General features: G+C 40.2%; 1 protein-coding gene across 1 annotated transcript in view; it reads right to left on the bottom strand.

Moving 5' to 3' along the window:
* LOC126159431 (meiosis inhibitor protein 1-like) overlaps nucleotides 1-20,605 on the bottom strand; it is a 207,630-nt gene that overhangs the window by 99,718 nt on the left and 87,307 nt on the right. Inside the window, exons 3-6 of the mRNA XM_049916537.1 lie at nucleotides 15,576-15,711; nucleotides 15,363-15,484; nucleotides 10,014-10,268; nucleotides 9,782-9,893 (exon numbers count right to left, since the gene is read on the bottom strand). Of these exons, the coding sequence (XP_049772494.1) occupies nucleotides 9,782-9,893; nucleotides 10,014-10,268; nucleotides 15,363-15,484; nucleotides 15,576-15,711 (625 nt within the window). The remainder of the gene's footprint in view (nucleotides 1-9,781; nucleotides 9,894-10,013; nucleotides 10,269-15,362; nucleotides 15,485-15,575; nucleotides 15,712-20,605) is intronic.

The raw sequence follows: 20,605 nt of genomic DNA, 5'->3' as shown, positions 1-20,605 counted from the left end.
CACAATCATGTCCTCTTCACCATGCCCGGCGACAGCGACTCCATCAGTCGTTTAGTCCGTATTGTGGTGGGCTCGGATGTGGCTTGCAAAACCGAGCTTTGCTTTGAAGATCTGGTCGCACGAAGTGCAATATAGTTGCCCAGTGGAGTTATATGAATAGATGTAATTAGGATTGGGCTTAGATTTGCGGAGCTTTCGTTTATCGTCCAGGTTCTCTAGGCAGATAAGCTCGATTTGTTCCACACTCTTGTGTACAGTTGGGTGCCATTCTGATCGGTGCAATGCAAGCTCCTCCCAATGTTTGCTTGGAATGCCATAGGCTGTGAGATGGTGTTTGATGGTGTCTTTATATTGCAGGTGTTGGCCACCTTGCCACCGCCACAAGAGAGCTCTGAGTAGAACACCGCTTTGGGAAGTCTACTGTCATCCATGCGTATGATATGGCCACTCCATCTCAGTTGGTGTTTTATTAAGAGAGCTTCAATGCCAGGTAGTTTCACGTGATGCAAAATCTCTGTGTTTGGAACACGGCGTTCCCATTTCATGCAGAAAATTGATCTCAGACAGCGAAGGTGAAAGGTGTCTAGCCTCCTAATGTCAGCTTTATAACAGCACCAGGTTTCCAAGGCGTAGAGCAAAGCTGGTAATATTATTGCTTTGTAGACTGCAATTTTAGCTTGTAGTCTGAGATCATGTGATTTCCACACTCTGCGATTCAGTTTGCTGAAAACTGAGGCTGCATTGTCTATACGAGCTGCAGTTTCTGTTGTCACTTCTAATTTGGCTATGTAGATATTTAAAGTGTGACACGTTTTCCAAATGTTTGTTGGCCAACTTAATACTGCAGTTGTCTGTATTGGAACCCCTAAGAGGTTGTTGAAGGACGACTTGTGTTTTGGTGATGCTTATGACTAAACCAAATCTTCTGCAGGATTCATTTAGCAGGTTCATGTGTGTTTGGAGAGATTCAGGACAATTAGCCATCATGCATATGTGGTACATGTAAAGAATTTCTAAGACAGATATTTTATTTACATGACTTTTTGTTCTGAGGTGAGAGATGTTGAAGACACTTTTGTCTGTTCTCGAGTCAAGACTCATTTGACCACTGCAGGCTTTGGTCATGTCTCTCATAACAGCTGCAAAATAAAGTGAGAAGAGTGTGGAAGCCAGTACACAGCCTTGTTTTACACTGCATGTCACAGGAAACTGGTCTGAAAAGGTCGTTTTCATGGCGGATTTTTGCCATCATGTTGTCTTAAAACTGTCTAATCAAGTTAATAATTTTGTCAGGGCAGCCAGTTTTTTTTAGTATAATCTAGAGAGCTTCCTGTGGGACTCAGTCGAATGCTTTTTCCAGGTCTACAAATCACATGAACAGAATCTGATGTTGCTCTAAGATTTTCTCTTGCATTTGTTTGACAACAAATATGGCATCCACTGTGCCTCTGTTCAGGCGAAAGCCACAGTGGGTCTCTGGTAGCACTTTTTCTGCAAGGTGCATTAGCCGGTTGTTGAGTATGCGTGCCAGGACTTTCCCTGCTGCTGAGAGAAGGAGATTCCCCTGTGAGAACTGCAGTCAGAAATGTCACATTTGCATTTGTAAATCTTGTAAATGCAGGCATCTTTCCAACCTTTTGGAATTATTTTGCTCTCCCAAATCTTTGAAATTAGAACAAACAGTGGGTTTGTAATGTTTGGTCCACCATATTCATAAAGTTCTGATGGTAAGTTGTCTAACCCTGCTGATTTGCTGTTCTTCAGCTTAGCCAATGCTGAAATGAATTCACTGAACGAAAGGGCATCACAAAGTTGTTCATCAACTGGCAGGCTTTCAAGTGATTCTATGTATGGAATATCAGTCGTTTGATGGTTGGGATTAAGAACGTCATAAAAATGTTCTGCCCACCGAGCAAGGATATCGCTCTGTTGCGTCAGCTGACAGGTTTTATCTTTCTCGTAAACAGGTGCTATCTTCCTTGATTTTGGACCAAAGATAGTTTTCAGGCACTCGACGAATCTGCCTGTTTGGTTTGTGTTAGCGTATGATTACATTTCATTGGCTTTATTCAGCACACCTTCACTTTCAAGTTGTGTGTGCTACTTTACACTGCGAAGAGATATTCTGAAATCATTAACAAGCTTTTTGATTTCTGCATCTGAATCATCAAACCAATCTTGGTTCTTTTTCTGAGGTTTTCCCAAGACTTCTGTGGCACATCTCCGCAGTTTGGTAGCATATACATTCCAGTGCTCATCTTCAGAGGCAGGCTCAGATATCAAAAGCTCGTCAGAACCAAATACATCGTCCAGTTCTGCTCTCATAGTCTGATCGTGGACCAAGATTTTGCAGGATAATTTTGATGGTATTTTGTGTCACGGTGCTTTCAAATTCGATGGTCTGTCCAACCCTGAGTGCCTCTCATAGCATGTGTGATCAGTACTTCACCAAGATCTTTTTTCCATATGATTACATAATCTAGAAGGTGCCAGTGCTTAGATCTCAGGTGCATCCACATCATTTTATATTTATTGGGTATCCGAAAATATGTATTTGTCAAACAATCAAGATCAAGATAATTTGAGATGCATTTTCCAATTCCATGGCGACCAATTCCAGGCATTGAAATCACTGGCAACCCAAGCATTGAAATCTCCAAGTAACAGGACTTTATCTGCAGAAGGAATGCCCTGAAGCACATATCAGAGATCTTGGTAGAACTTGTACTTCTCTTCACCGGGAGATGGCAGTGTAGGTGCGTAGACACTGATCAGGTGAATGTATTTCTTAGATGTTAGTTAAAGTCTGAGCATTATGATTCTGTCGCTGATGCCTTTTGGAAGTTCCATCAATGAACATGTCAGTTTATTGCGTATATGGCAAAGCCTATGCCACTTTCTGCCCTTTTGGTAGATGGTTTCCCACTCCAGTAGTAGGTGTAACCTCCAAGCTGTTCACACAGCTCTCCGGAGTCACTAAGATGTGTTTCACTTAGGGTGGCGATGTCGATGTTATATTTAGCCAACTCTCTATCAATAAGTGCTGTCGTTCCCTTTGGACATTGATTATGGTCATTATCCAGTAAAGTAAGGACATTCCACGTACCAGTCATAAAGTGTTTAATGCAAGTATTTCCTTTATTATTTTTTCGAATGCAGATTTTTGCCACTTGCACTGAGTTGAGACGGGCTATGTTTATGCGACCTTTTCTAGGCCCCTCCCTGGATTATGGAAAGCAGAGCGATCCTAAATATGGCTGCTTTGTTGTCTGACGAGCTGCCAAACCAGTCCTCTCGTCCCTGTCGAGTTCCAGAACGACCATCACCGTCTGACCACCTAACGCGCAGAGCACCAACTAAGGTTCAGGCACACCAAACTCTTGCCGCACTGTCAGTACTCCATCACTACAGAACTTTTTTAAAAACTCATAGTCCATGAAACTTTGCAGGAGTCATCTGCGTGTGAATATGTTTAAGTGGACAAGCAGTTGCACAGGTACAGATCAACTCTCTCGTCCTCAACCTTGGTTGGCAGTGGATCGCAAGGCCGATACAACTCCCCAGAGGCAGAGGATGCAGTGAATGACTGCATGCCAGTAGGAGTATCCTGACATACACCCTTAAGGCACAGATGCTTTGCCTCATCGAAACAGGAGCCGTGAGTATTTGCCTATCGATGTTACCCGCATCCTACACCGATGACTTATGACAGAGGATGGTAGGAAAAAGGACAAGGCTAGGACAGGACACACTTTGTCTGGCTTCTCCCCTTCAGCTTGTCCGGCTTGGATGACCCTTCTGGTAGCTAAGTTACCACCGGCATAGCCCTCCAGATCCAGAGCACGCAAACCTCCTTGCCCGCATGGACAGTGCTTCGTTAAGGTGGTGTCCCCTGAGAAGGTAGCCCACAGTAACCTTTGATGGAATGGCATTTGAGTGAGTGGAGTGTTTCACCTATCTGGGCTCAAAGATACTGAAATTATGGCTCGAATAAGTTCTTCTAATTAATGCTACTTTAGAATGTTGCGACATTTTAAATCCAAGCTTATATCACAAGGGACTAAGTGCCAACTTAACAAAACGCTGATAAGCCCAGTGCTTACTTATGGCTCAGACACATGGACAATTAAGAAGCAGGGTAAAAACAAACTGGGATCACATGAAAGAAGTATATTCAGGAGGATTTTTGGAACTGTATATGAAAATGGGACCTGGAGAAGGCAAAGAAATCACGAACTTTATGACTGATATAAGGAGGATAATGTGGTAAAGTTCATACAGCTGTGTAGACTGAGATGGGCTGGACATGTAATGCGACTTGATGAGACAGATCCGCAAGGAAAGCCTGCTGCGATGAACCTGGAGGAAAAGAGCAAGAGGATGACCTCCATGGAACAACAAGGTTGGAGAGGATGCTGCCAGAGTCGGTTGCCGTAACTGGAGATCCACAGCAAAGTCCAGAGAGGAATGGCAGAAAATTATTGAGGAGGCCAAGTCCCCAGGATGTACTGCCAATGGAAGAAGAAGAATGGCAAGCAAGGCATTTCTGAAGAGAAATTTGTTAAAATTGATTATAGATTTAAGTGTCAGGAAGTCTTTTCTGAAAGCATTTGTATGGAATGTAGATATGTATGGAAGTGAAACATGAATGATAAATGATTTATACAAGAAGAGAATAGAGGCTTTCAAAATGTGGTGCTACAGAAGAATGCTGAATGTTAGATGATGGCTCACATAACTAATGAGGAGGAACTGAATAAAATTGGAGAGAAGAGGAATTTGTCTCAAGTTGACTGGAAGAATGGATCAGTTGGTAGGACATGTTCTGAGGCATCAAGGGTTTACCAATTTAATATTAGAGGGCAGTGTGGAGGGTAAAAATCATGGAGGGAGACCAAGAGATGAATACACTAAGCAGACTCAGAAAGGATGTAGATTGCAGTAGGTACTTGGAGATGAAGAAGCCTACACAGGATAGGGTAGCATGGAGAGTTGCATCAAATCAATCTCTGGACTGAAGACCACAACAATAAAAACACTACTTAGTGTTGACAATTCCCACTCACCAAAGTTGAGCTGGCTTGATGTGGGTACCAGGAACAGTTATTAATGATATTACTGGACTAGCATAAAGGACAAGAAAATCTTTTTATTAAAAAAATGTTGAGTTTTGACAGTTGTAATTAACAGCACCTTCCAGACAGTGGAAATTTCATTACTAAACACATTTTTTTGTTTGTCTAACATCCACTCACCCTGAAATGATCGATCTGTTGCAGCATGACTTCACCTGGCATAACGAATGGCTTCTGCATTGCTTCAAACAATGGAAAATCCAGGATGGAATGTAACAATATTAGGGAAGGAAAGTTGCTACCCATCATATAGCAGAGATGCTGAGTCGCGATAGGCACAACAAAAAGATTCACACAATTATAGCTTTCGGCCATTAAGGCCTTTGTCAGCAATACACACACGCACGCACACACACACACCCACACAAAACGCAACTTGCACACACATCTGCAGTCTCAGACAACTGAAACTACACTGCGAGCAGCAGAACCAGTGCATGATGGGCGTGGTGACTGGGTGGGAGTAAGGAGGAAGCTGGGGCGGGGAGGGGGAGGGACAGTATGGTGGGGGTGGCAGACAGTGAAGTGCTGCAGTTTAGACGGAGGGCTGGAGAGAAGATTGGGGGGGGGGGGCGTAAGTAGCAGAAAGGAGGGGAATAAAAAGAAATTAAAAGACTGGGTGTGAAAGTGATATGATGGCTGTGTAGTGCTGCAATGGGAACAGGAAGGGGGCTGGATGGGTGAGGACAGTGACTAATGAAGGTTGAGTCCAGGAGGGTTACGGGAACAGAGGATGTATTGCAGGGAAAGTTCCCACCTGCGCAATTCAGAAGAGCTGGTGTTGGTGGGAAGGATCCATATGGCACAGGCTGTGAAGCAGTCACTGAGATGAGGGATATCATATTTGGCAGCGTGTTCAGCTACAGGGTGGTCCACTTGTTTTGTGGCCACAGTTTGTTGGAGGCCATTCATGCGCACAGACAGCTTGTTGGTAGTCATGCCTACATAGAATGCAGCACAGTGGTTGCAGCTTAGCTTCTAAATCACATGACTGGTTTCACAGGTAGCACTGCCTTTGATGTGATAGGTGATTTTAGTGACCGGACTGGAGTAGGTGGTGGTAGGAGGAAGTGTGGGACAGGTCTTGCAACTAATTCTATTACAGGGGTATGAGAGATGAAGTAAGTGATTGGGAGCAGGGGTTGTGTAAGGATGGAAGAGTGTATTGGGTAGGTTTGGTGGACGGCGGAATACCACTGTAGGAGGGGTGGGAAGGATAGTGAGCAGAACATTTCTCATTTCAGGGCACGACGAGAGGTAATCAAAACCCTGGCGGAGAATGTAATTCAATTGTTTCAGTCCCAGATGGTACTGAGTTACGAGGGGAATGCTCCTCCGTGGCCGGATTGTGGGACTTTGGGAGGTGGTGGGAGACTGGGAAGATAAGGCACGGGAGGTACAAGGTTGGGAGGATAATTATGGTCAGTGAAGGCTTCAGTGAGACCGCAGGTATATTTTGAGAGAGACTGCTCATCACTGCAGATGCGACGACCATGGGTGGCTAGGCTGTATGGAAGGATGGAGGGGACTTCTTAGTACGGAATGGGTGGCAGCTGTCGAAGTGGAGGTATTGCTGGTGGTTAGTAGGTTTGATATGGGCGGAGGTACTGATGTAGCCATCTCTGAGGTGGAAGTCGACATCTAGGAAGGTGGCTTGTTGGGTTGAATAGGACCAGGTGAAGCAAATGGGGGAGAAGTTGTTGAGGTTCTAGAGGACTGTGCATAGGGTGTCCTCACCTTCAATCCAGATAGCAAAGATGTCATCAATGAATCTGTCCCAGGTGAGGGGTTTAGGATTCTGGGTTTTCAGTAAGGATTCCTCTAGATGGCCCATGAATAGGTTGGCATAGGATGGTGCCATGCGGGTGCCCATAGCCGTACCCCGGATTTGTTTGTAGGTAATGCCTTCAAAGGAGAAGTAATTGTGGGTGAGGATATAGTTGGTCATGGGGACTATGAAGGAGGTTGTTGGTTTGGAATCCATAGGGCGTCTGGAAAAGTAGTGTTCATTAGCAGTAAGGCCATGGGCATGAGGAATGTTAGTGTACAGGGAGGTGGCAACAATAGTGATGAGCAGGGCACCGGGAGGTAAAGGGACAGGAACTGTGGAGAGTCAGTGGAGGAAATGGTTGGTATCTTTTATATGGGAGGATAGGTTCTGGGTAATAGGTTGAAGGTGTTGGTCTATGAGAGCAGAGATTCTCTCAGTGGGGGCACAGTAACCGGCCACAATGGGGTGTCCTGGGTGGTTGGGTTTATGGACTTTAGGAAGCATGTAGAAGGTGGGACTGCAGGGAGTGGTAGGGGTAAGTAGAGAGATGGATTAATTCATTAGAACAATGTCATAAGGAGAGAAATGGATGTCAGCTCAATACCTAAGGGCCTGGCTCAAAAGTATGTAAGTAGTATGCAAGAACACATATTCAGTATGCTGACAAAGCAGAAGCTGCCAGCCAACATCTCTGGAAGCCAAAGTTGTGGCACCTTACAGCACAATACAGCTTCTGGAGGAGCCGACCAGACAGGAAAATTAGGGCATATGAATCACTGTTTCACATGGTTGTGCCCAGCCACTCCATCCTGTTGTGACTTATGGGCTAGGAGAGCTGCCATTTGAAAAAACACCAGACAGGCCAGCTCATGTATATACATATATCACCTAATTTACATTGTCAGCAGTGCTCAGTTTGAACAGTACGCATAGTTATGCAGTTGACACCAGCTGCTAGTCTAAAAAATAAGTCCGCTTGCAGAGCAAGATGAAGTAGCCAGCCACCACTGTCTGATTTTTCTGTCAATAGCTGCAGGCCTCTGCTTGAGCTAAGTTTGTAGACAGTCCACTTGACATCCTCACACGGTTTGGTCACTCAGAAGGTGACTGTCATTTGCTGATGACTGCCTCCCCAGTGAGCCACGTGTTCGAGCCTGGACCATCTAGCCAACCAGCCACCACTGTTCAAGCAGGCACATCGTCACCGGCTATTGCCCTGTGTGAACATATGTTGCTGCTGTCCATTGCTCAAAGTTGGCATACGCCATTGTCATTAGCCATGCTGAAGGTGCAGTTTGTCTCTGCATGCCTCATTGTTCTTTTTGTTACAGTTGTGAAAGTAGGCCAACAGAATGACTGCTGTCTGTGGCCCATGAACCAGTAGCTGCCGCTGCTGCCTGCTATGAATAAAGTACTTTCTTAACATGGAATGTTTCTCTGTTGGACTACCATTTGACAACTGCCACTAACACCACTGCAGACTTCACTTGGCAGGAGAACTACATTACACCCTGACACACCAGCAGCCCAGTTCACACCTCATCATAGGAGTCATGCTCCAAAACCATACAGGAAAAACTGTTTTACGGAAAAGGAGACAGTATGATAGAACTAAGGAGCTTGTATTTGCACATGAGTATAATGACAGCAAAGACCAAAATCTCAAGACTGCTGCAAAAAGCTATGATTTATGCTGAAAGCTGGTGATTACAACAGATCAAGAAGCACAGAAAACAAAGAAAACATTATTAGCCGAGTTGCCTAGTCACAAGCTCATTTCTCAGAAACACAAGGAAAGAACTAAGATGCTGAATTGTTGGCACAATATTACACTTGTATTAAGATGATTTTAAGCATAATACTCAGTTATATATATCAAATAATGCCATTTCAGGAAAGAATTCTCAGTATATTCATATAATTATGAATATTAAAAGCTGCTTTAAAATTATTAATCTACATCACAACTCCACTTTACATTCACAGTTTAAAAATGTTTTCACATTAATTCAAGAGGAGAAATTGTTTTAGCAAAACTAACTTATATTAGAAATTTCTGTGTGATTTTTGGCACTAAAGTATAAAAAGTGTTTGATGAGTTGTTCTTCCTACCTAAGTCTGTTTTATTTTTTATTGTCAATTAATTTTTAATTTCAGAGAGTAAATACTTTTTAAGAGTGAAGGAGACTCTCATCAAATAGCAGATATAAATCATCGATAGGTACATAAAAAGAAATCAATATTTTGCTAGTTTTCCAAAGAAATTCTTTGAAGAGTTAGAGTACAAAGACACACACACACATACAACTGTGCACCTACACTGTGCTAGCTGGACACACATTATAGGTGGGCAGGTGTGTTTGTATGTGGATGCATGCACATGTATTTGTACTCTGGTCTGTTAATTGATTTCTCCCAACAGTTAGCAAAGTTTTATAATTTTTTTGTGGGCCTGTCAACGACTCTGATTCTGCTATTTATTGAGTAGTACCGTTTACTCTTTAAGTACCTACATTCTGCCAGGCAGGATTCTAAAAACCTTCATCAGTACCTTTTCGCATGACTTGGATATATTTTTGTGCTGTATCGCTGTAGTGATTATTTGCCAGTTGTACAAATATTTCTCAGTGATGTGTAAATGTGTGTCACTAGTTCATAATGAGAGGAATGCAATGCTATTAAGAAACACATACTTGTGAGAGTAAAATCATGAGTCTCACCTACATTTTGCAATGTACAGTGTGCTTTCTTGTTTACTTCAGACTCATTTTTTAAGAATAATTAGATTCGGGTATCATTCCTGGTTACATTTTTTTTTCTGAACAGTAGCTAATACTTTTTCATACTTCCTATTTCAATGGTAAGTGTCACTTACAGAAAATACGAGGAACAGAACTTTTAAGACCGGCAAAGGAAGGATAAGACCGTCAGGAAACAGAAGAAGGTATGCAACGAGTGCTGACAAATCCATGTTGACATCTTCAGCCCTATAACAAGAATTTCCAAACTGCATGTAAAATACTTTACAATGTGTAAAAAAGTCAGTTACACAAATAAACTTTGGAAACAAGCAGGATAATATATGAGCAGTGACAGCTGAAACATACCTTATTAAAAGAATCAGGAAGTAAAAATAGATGAGTATGCAATTCTTTACATGTTGTGGTACCTCCTGCATTTTCAATATTTGATACCAGTGTCTTGTACCTGGAGGAAGGCTTAAAATTCCTGCACTAAGATCTCTTTTAAATGCATTGCAGCCACCGGGCCAGTATTTTGCAATATCAAGTGCAGAACACGATAAGTCCACAAGGAGTTCACTTAACACCAAGCCACACACTTTCTTTAGTGAGGTATGGTTTCTGTTGGAAAACAAGATTGTTGTTGCATGTTGAAACAGGATACAAATTTAACTTTACATATACACACTGAAGTAGATAACCAAATTATAATATATCTGCACAAATAAAGAAGTTCTGCTACAATATTTATGAATGCAAAATAATTACAGCCATTTTAGGTTATCTCATTTCTATGTTTTTTAATGTATAATTTTTGGTGGTGACAGTGCGAAACCTATTCAGGTGGTAACATTTCTCCCAAATTCTTTTTGATGTGAATCACCCTCTTCATGGCTCATCAGTCACAGAACATAAATAGTCATCTTCAACCAAATGAATGAGAAACCCAATAAAAACTGTAGTGTTTTGTGCTTTTCACTCAGATGTTAAAGATATTGTTTCCAAAACTAAAAATAAGGATCACTGCATCAGCTTACCTCTGATAAAACAAATGCAACTCCAACTTTGATCTTATTTTAGACCAGTGATTCCCAAAGTGGTCTATATCGACCATTATGGGTTTACTCCAACTCACAAGGGGGTCCATATCAGTGAAAAACAAAGTTGCGAGTGCATTAGATTAAATGGGGATCCATGAGAGTGGATTCCATTTAGGCAGTTCAAAAAAAAGTATTAAGCAATTACGCTGTTAAACAATCCAGGCACAGGATCATAAAATAGGTAAAAATTGAAATACATTCAAATACTTGAAAGAAAAACTTTAAAAGAGACCCACATGGACAGTATGTTCGTTTCAGCATCACAAAGAGATGATAGTTACGAGGGCATCTTACAATACCTCACTCTTATAGCAAATCTAGAAAATTCCACACTACTGGAGAATAGATAATTTTGCCAGCCGTTGAACAGGTGTTAAAAGCTGTTCTACACAAACCTGCTTATGATATACTCAAAATAATTACTCTGAACAACAACATAGTTCAAAGACATATTCATAAAATCAGTTACAATGCTGAAAGCATCTTGGTTAATTATCTGCAAATGACCCATTCTTCCATACAATTAGACAAGTCAACTTTACCTAGTAATGAAGAATTATTATTGGTGTATATTCATTTTGTTATTGATCAAGAAATCCACAAAGAACTGCTCTTCACAAGATCTGTGACAACAGACACTACATGTGAATAAATATTTAATGTTCTGAATAATATCAGCGACAGCAAATGGAGCACCTGCCACGTTTGGATGCTATTGTGAATTTACAAGTCATTTACAACAAAATGTACATTTAGTTGCTAAATATCTGAGTGATAGACTGCATCTATCCCTCCAATTTGTCATTAATGCAGTAAACAAAATTTGAAGCAAAATGCTGAATTCTAGGTTATTTGTGCAGTTGTGTGAAGAAAATGATGAGAACATTGATAGGTTACTCCTTTACACTGATGTATGCTGGCTGTCACAGGACCTATGTGTGATAAGATTTTTCTCACTTTGTGAGGCTGTATTAACTTGTAGAACTCTGGCATGTAGTGATAGTGAATGATAGATGACACAGTAGTATGGAGTGCATAACACATTTTATTTTATAGAAACTCAATACATACAAGAATACACAACATAACACACTTGAGTCCCAGAGCGAACTTAGCTGCTACCTTCAGCTGTGAGTGACAAGACTGTGAGTAATTTTTCCCTTCCAGCAATGCTGACATTCCCACAGAGAAAAGCTCCCCCCCTCCCAGCAGTGCAGAGCATGGTGTGGAGGTGATGACCGGGAGGGTGGAAGCACTGCCTCAACCCTGGAGGGGGCAGTGTCAGATGGCAGCTGCAGACTGCGTCAGACCTGCCCAGACGAGGCTGGTGCGTATGCACCCACAGCATGGTCTACAAGCTGCAGAGGTATGGTCACAGCACATCAGGCAGTGCTGGGTGCAGGTACTGGCTAGGCATGGGCGTTGGTGTACTGGACAGGTACAGGCATGGCATGGGTGAGGCTGTTCTGCGCAGGTGCTGCTCACGAGGCAGGGCACGGATAGACCATTTCTCAAGGGGTGGAAGTGCTGATGCGCATGACCACCTCTACCGTAAATGTTGTTGCTGTGAGGCTTGATCAGACCATTTCTTGCAGAGATCATAGGGTATGAGTCATGAGGTTGAGAAGTCATAACTGTAACTGGGATGGCAGATTGCACAGTAGTTGTCATTTATTGTGAGTGAGGTTTGTTTGAAACCAGCAAACTGTATGCCATCACCTAGTCACGCAACTGTTCAGGAGGGAACAGATATCGTGGAGATGGCTTCTTGTGTGTAAGAAGTTGCCCACTAGATGTCGGTAGAACCGTGGTATGCTGCTAGAACATCTTGTTCAATGTAGTAACATTGTTCTCCAGGCAAATGATACAGTAAAACACTGATGGAACCAGCATAAGTGTGTGGCACAAGGCAAGAGATTGGTATCTGCCATGTGACAGGTTGTTCGGCAGCTGCTGTAGGGAACTATCACCCCTGTGAAACAGTGATTAGGCCGAGTCATGTCGTCTCAGTATTGTTTGGATGGTGACGTGATGTCACAGCCAATTGTCAAGTGGGGAGGGGATACTGGCTTCGTCAACTGTCAAGTGATGTCACAATACCTCAGCTAGGTGGGGATGGCATGGTGATGAGGGTGTCATGATTGGTCATCTGAATTCATGTGAGTTTGGGTTTTTGCCATTGAGAGGCGAGTGGTGGCTGCGACAAGGCAACATGGTTGCCATTGTTGTTGGCATCAGTTACACATTGTCATCTGTACAAAATAGCAGGGTGTAAAATCATGTCTGAGCACTGTTCAACTAGTTGAAAGGTACAATCGCAAAAATGTTTACTATATGAGTGTGGCATGATTGAACAAGTAGTATTGATAAGAGCACGCTGTCTAACTAATTGGATAATGTGTCTCTATCCAGTATTGTAATGACACTCCATACCTGAATTTAGGTTCCTTGGAGAGTGTGGGATGCGGCTTTGTTGAGCAACAAACATGTCAATCATATAATCCATGTCTAAATGATTCAACTCTTGGGCACTGCTGGAGAGCAAAACACTAGATGCACTGGGCAATCTGTACACTACACAGTTGTGTCGTTGTTTCAGGTTTGAACACAGTTTGATGCATTGCACAGGAATGTTCTACATCATAGCATGGCATGCAAAACAAGCATGTACAAAACTCACTGTCAGTGTGCGAAATGCGTAGCGGCTGAGTACGATAATGGCTGCTTTATCACTGCGTGGTAACCAGCTCTGTAGGAAAGCAAGAAAATATGGAGCACTGCAGTAGTCGGTGGCCACAAATGTGGAACTCCAGTATGTAGTGATAGCGAATGATAGACAATACAGTGGTATAGAGTTAACAATATACTTTATTTTATAGAAACTTGATACATTAAAGAATACATGATGAGACACACTCAAGTCCCAGAGCAAATTGGACTCTCACTATCAACTGTCAAGCGGTAAGACTGATTCGTTTTTTCTAGCCTGCGACACTAATGTTTCCACAAGCTTTTGGATGCTAAAGATGCAATTTTAAAAGAAAATTTACTCAAGTGAAAATGAAACACTGCTCATTTAACATAGTTGTTTACTAAGTTTAATGAGGTTAACTTTCAGTTAAAATGTGAGAAAAACAAGGTCCATCATTTCAGGTTTTCTTGATAGAATTAAACTAATGAAGCAAAACATCGGACAGCATAAATTTTCCAGTTTCCCAATTTGTCAGAGGCAAACTGCAAGGATGATGACATTTCAACCTACTTTCAACATTTAAATGTCCTTCAAACAGACTTTGAAACCAGTTTTGAGGATATTTTAACTATGGAAATACCATCGTGGGTTACCAATACACACGGAGATTTTGGGGGAAAAAAAAGGTTGTCACTTAATGAGGAGAACTGATTGGAATAAGCACAAGCAAAGAACTTAATTACAGTTTAGAAAGGGATATCACCAATTGTGGGTTCAGAGAGACATACCTGTTACTTATCCTGTACTATGGACTATCAAGAGAAAGCTTTTGATAGCACATTTGAAGTTGGTGTATTTGTAAGAACTGATATAATAAATGAAGAGGGTCTACCCAAAATATAAATAACTGACACATGGATTTGTGAGGCAAAGAAGTTTGGAGATAATTTTGGACTATGTATGCATTTTCATGAATTATAGTTATTGGTGAAACACCAGAAACCAACTAAAACACCAACTACTTATCAAGTAGCTGATATATTCAGTCACATTTCACTCTTTATTTCCAAATATCTGAGGAATTTTGCCCAATACTTGCTTTCTTCACAAAAACCTTAATTCCTCAACTGTTATCATATTCTCCAAATCATCAGTGCAACACTTGTTAAGTGGAGAGTGTCATAGTGATTCTGAGAAACCTGAATAGGCAAATACTTGAAAACAGACACAAACTTTATGTGAAAGCCTATTTACAAAGTTTAATGAATCAATATGTCTTTGGAACATGAACCATATATGAATTAATATGCAGTCAGGAGCCTAGGAAAATAATACAATGCCTATGTATCCCTCCAGTAAGGGGCCACAAGACAAGATAAGACTAATTACAGCATGCACAGAGTTATTTAAGCAGTCATTCATTAAATGGGAAGAATACAATTCACTGTGGTTTGCAGAGTATAGATGTAAAGAAGATGCAGTACATCAATATTCTGTATGCAAATGACTCCCAGACTACGTACATGTGAAATGAAGATTTTTTCAAAACATACCCCTCGTCCACCCCGGCTTATCTCTCTCTCACACACACAACTATGCATGCACGCACACACACACACACACACACACACACACACACACACACACACACACACACACACACAGCACAAGCATGCGAGCCTTGGACAAATCAGTTACTAAAGAAAGATGAGAGAGATGAAAGAACAGAAATCCAATTACGGTGAACATATATGAATGACAGCTACTTCATTAAAGAGTATTTGACAATAGAAAATGACATTTAAGCTATGACATATTTTCATACAAGAATGTAGTCTCTTTCCTTGTAACAGAACTATAAAATAATGTCTACAATACCTTTTATTGGCAATTATTATCAACATGGGTAAATAAGAGATATACCCATTTGTTACAAGTCTCTGTGTCACATTATTTTTATCTACTGCTGGTTCATTGTAGAGTGCAACAAGAGAGGTTAAGACACCATAGCACACACTGAGGTCATTCACAAACACTTCTCTTTCCTAAATAAACAGAAGAGGAGAATGGCATTAGATAAGCAATAAAAGTGGTTTGAGGTAATTTTTAGATATTACTATTATTTTAAATTCTTACCAATATGTAAGTGGAGCAAACTGAAGAAATGTGTTCTTCAATAAGCTTCAAAGTCATTTCTTTACGTTGCCTTTGCTTAATTCCATCTCCACAACTCATGTTAAAGGAAGTATCATCAGACAGTGACTGCACAAGACTGCAAAATATATGGTAATTTTCTTATGATTTTTATGGTCTAAAGACTAGCAGTTTTGTATAAAATATAAATCTAGAAAGACTGCTGATTGTTTGAAAATTATCTTTTGCCGTACAAATGGTCACATCTGTGCTCTCCTGCCGCCACATGCTGAGCAGACTTTTTATCAATCACTGCTATGAGTGTGAATCCTGAATCCTTCCTGGTCATGCTGACAGAAGTTTTATGAATTGATTTGTAAAAGTGGAAATTAAATGGCCTGTGGTGCCACTTCTGCTCCAAGTCGGCCCGTTTGATGTCCTACCCCCCTCAAGCAATCATCACCATAGGCTTTCTGCATCATTGGGTGTGTCTCTGTAAAGGTTTTCTTGAGTTTCACGCAAAATTTAATGCAGCAGCATTGCTCCTCTAACTCTGCCGTCCCGAAATTCGGAAATTGTGGGACACAATATTCTACTCAATGCAGCACTGAAGAATAAGTAACAGACAAACAACAATGAAGCTTCTGGCAATTACACATTAAACACAGGCATGTGCAGGGATGCCAACTGCATTTAGCTCCAATACACCATTGGCATGAAATTTTGAATGTTCCAAAATTTTCTGAGCAGACCTCCTATAATGAATCAACATACATTAAATGTATTGGCAATGACTTAAAAGTTAAACATAATAACAATTCACATCTTAAAATGTACTAGGATTAATAGCACTTCATTTAGAAACATTCATCAATGGTACTTATGCTACACAAGTCTCTGCACCTGTGTATATTTAAATGGTGTTCACTGTCATTGTCATTATGTGAGCAAGTGTCACAGTTGTCACAAAATTTATATCACTAGCACCCTAAAATTTGAGCAGGTTGCGATTTATAAGACTGAAACTATTTCACATAACATTATGATTGCACTGTGTGTAAACTAGCCATGGAACTACGGATATTGTGCAATCATTGAATGAACAGAGAAAAAGAAATGACACCTGCAGGTTGTATTAAATCATTTGAAACATTAATTGCATCTGTGGATCCAGTTTCAGTGAAGGACTTCTATTCCAGTGATGTGAATGTGTCCTCAAGCCTTTTTTGGGGTCTGCAACTTGGACAAAATCATGAATATCACAGACAATGCATTCAGTGTCTTCCAACAAAACACCAAAATCCTCCTTAACATAAAGGATGAACTTCTCATACACACAGGGAAATTAAAAGAGGAAGGGCATGCCACATGATTTGTTGTGCATACAGAACATCACATGGAAATCAATGAATCTGAACAGATTAATCTTGACAATATTAGGAAAAGTAGAGATTGCTACTTACTGTAAAGATGGCCAACTGAGTTGCAGACAGGCACAACAAAAAGACTGTTACACATTATACCTCTCAGCCAAAGTCTTCCTCAGAAAAGAAAAAAACATCATGCACACATGACTGCTATCACCGGCAGCTCCAACTGGAGCAAAAGTTGGGCTTGGATTTACTTGTGTGTGTGTGTGTGTGTGTGTGTGTGTGTTTGCGTGTGGCATGCGCACACTCAAGAAGGCTTTGGCCGAAAGCTATAATATGTAAGTCTTTTCATTGTGCCTGTTTGTAGCTCAATGGGTCATCTTTACAGTAAGTAACAATCTATCCCTTTCCTAATATTGTTGACATACCTACTTGGAGTTTCCCTTGTCAGGTTAATCTTGATGGATACAAGATAATATCATACTACTGTACAACCAGTAAGCAGAAAGATGGAGTAGTTACATATGCAAAACCTGGAGATAAGTCGCAGCCCCTTCAGGTTAATGAATATTGTGTTCAACAGTTTTTTGAGTGCTGTGCAACAACAGAACATCACAGAATACATAATCTCATAGTACTGGAAGTTTGCAGGCCACCAGAAGGAATATTTTAAACTTCATAAAACACCTAGAAACAGTTTTAATATGGTTATGCAAACTTAACAGGAAAATCATTGTTTGTGGACATTTTAATAATGTTTATCTTCTGTCAGATAGTACTGATGAAGAACATCTGGCCTTGTTAATGTCCAGCTATGATTTTATGTGTCACAGTAAAATTCACTATAAAAACTGAAGGACATAGTGCAACAACCATTGGCAATTTGCATTTAGACCCAATAACCTGCAATGATTTAGCTGTAAAAGCAAAAGTCAACAGTTAAGCTGACCATAATGGTCAAATGTTAGCAATAAAATATATTGACTAGTAAAGTATAAATCACAGAAGAAAAGAATTATATCACAGTACCAGAAATAATTACACAGTCATGGCATTTGGAGAGAAATTGCAAAAAGAATGCTGTGGAGAAATTTAGGTAGATGGAAAATGTAACTGTTTCTTAAACATATTCCTAGTGCTTTAGGCACTTAAAGTATTCAGGACATATAAGAAACAAACAAAAGCTGTGATTTAAATTAAACAGAGCCACCGGAAAATAGAGCTGCAGAAATGCTGACACTTTTAGATGGTTAGCCACCAAATTCAATTATTACTTTCTCAAGTGGGAAGAATGTTGCATCCACTAATAAATAAAATAAAGATATATTCAATTTATTTGTGTAGGCACTGTGCACTCCATCATCAGACATTTGTTTGAAAAAATATAACCTCTAAGGAGATTATGAAGTTCATCAGATCCCTAAAACATAGTCATTCTGCTGTCTATAATGGTGTCTCTAGCATAATATTAAACAACAGAAATTCCAGGTAGGAATATCAACAATGTCGGAAAAGACAAACTGTTACTTACGGTAAAGAAGACACATCAAGTTACAGACAGGCATGATTAAAAGACACTCACATGTAGCTTTCGGCCACAGCCTTCATAAGTAAACACACACACACACACACACACACACACACACACACACACACACACACACACACACACAAGCAAGCACACCTCACACACACATGACTGCCAATGCCAGCATCTCAGGCTAACGAAGGCTGTGGCTGAAAGCTACATGTGAGTGTCTTTTAATTATGCCTGTCTACAACTTGACATGCTTTCTTTACGGTAAGTAGCAACCTATCTTTTCTTACATTGTTAGCATAATATTAAAAATATGATGCTGACTTGATAACATCACCCTAAAATTATCTTTGCAATCAATCAATAATTCAGTTTCTTACATATTAATCTGTTGTAGTAACATCTATCTATAAAACTGGAGATAAGCAAACTACCACTCATTACACACCTTTTTTTGCTCATTCCAGACTTCTGAAAAGCATTTGAGAAAGTGGTCTATGAAAGAGTACTGACTCATTTAACTGAGCAATACTTGTTACTTGTTTTTTACAAGAGGAGTGCATGTGGCTGGTCTCACTGATTTGGCTCAAACTGTGTGAACAGAAGCATGTAAATTCCCCTTTCACGTTCCTAAAATATCTTGCCAGAGTGGGCACTAGGAAAAGAGGAAACACACTCTAAAGATTTTAGAGATTTTTTGAGCAACAACAATCAAGTCAGTGGCATCGCGCAGCTGTCAAGCACACCAACTGTCAGTTTGCCAGCTTGAATTCGATTCCTGTTGCTGCCATGATTTTTCCCCCTTTTTTATTCCTCATGTCATTGGCCTCCCCCATGTTTCAGAGCAGGTGAAAGCAATTTTGTCATTTCTAGTGCCACTTTGCTCTGTTTCTATCCTTCAAATTTGAAGATAATGTTTTGTTTTTCTATGAGATGGAATAGTTATTTTAATGACGGGAACTTCCATTATGGGTGAGCATCAGCAAAATTGATTACTGTCTTCTTGGCAGCCAAAGACATCAAAGTGCAAGAAGAATATTTGTTAGGTTCATAATCATTGTCATTCACGGCGGTACATGAAGAAGGAACCTGTTAGAGATAAAATAGTACTGCATATAGTAAAAATGTGTGTGAGCAAAGAGAGGGAGAGAGAGAGAGAGAGAGAGAATTCACACAACTCTTCATAAAGATTTTGTTCATCAGGTTTGATTTTATGTTCTCCAGTTTTACATTTTTTGCAATTCTACGTAATTCCCCAATTTTACACTTCTTCCTACTGAGGTTTATCTCAATTCTAAGTTGATCTGTCAAAAGCACATTCTTTGAATGTATAATTTGTGGTCATAGCATGTCAGAAAATAGCTTGATTATCTTTTACCCATATACCAATTTCAATTTTTTGATGTGTTTTTACGTCTGTTACACAACTGTTATTTTATAAGAACTGACGAAAATCATTACCACAAATTACTGCATAAACATTGTACTGTATATTCAATTTCCTTCAATTAGACAGATTTTATAGAACCAATTGAGATTTTTAATCATATATGCCAATTACATGTGTTTTTGGTCATATTATGTGGGTTTTAAAATTTTCCTCGATTCTGCATTTCCCTCAGCTTTGTATTTTCTACTGGACTGCATGAAAACGTAAAATATGGGTTACACTGTAGTATCAAACCTTCATTATTTATTATGAAATTATCATTCATAATTTGAATAATTTCCTCCACAATTGCTTGACCTACAGCTATTGCTACAGGAACCACATATGCAGGAGGATTGTCGGTGATCATACCTTTATAAATTAAAGAAGTGTAAAGAAGAGCAGTGGTGAATTATTTTTAAAATCTTCATCAAAAGTTATAGTTATGACATTTTCATCTACCACATCATTGGTAGAAAATTCTTGTTGGGTCTCCTTTTTCCAATTAAATAAAAAATTTTCATGGGAAATAATCACAGACACGTTGTGAGACGCTATTCACAACTCTAGAGACCATTAGAAAATGTTACAAAACAGGAGTAGTAGGGACCGACTACAGGCGATTTGAAATAGCTCCTTGTCCTCTGAATGGATTAATAGAAAAAAGAAGAAGGAGAGAGAGGAGATATGACCACAA

The sequence above is a fragment of the Schistocerca cancellata genome, chromosome 2, assembly GCF_023864275.1.
Source record: "Schistocerca cancellata isolate TAMUIC-IGC-003103 chromosome 2, iqSchCanc2.1, whole genome shotgun sequence".
NCBI classification, from domain to species: Eukaryota; Metazoa; Arthropoda; class Insecta; order Orthoptera; family Acrididae; genus Schistocerca; species Schistocerca cancellata.
Note: the sequence above shows the minus strand (reverse complement) of the source record. Positions and strands in the feature narration are given on the sequence as shown.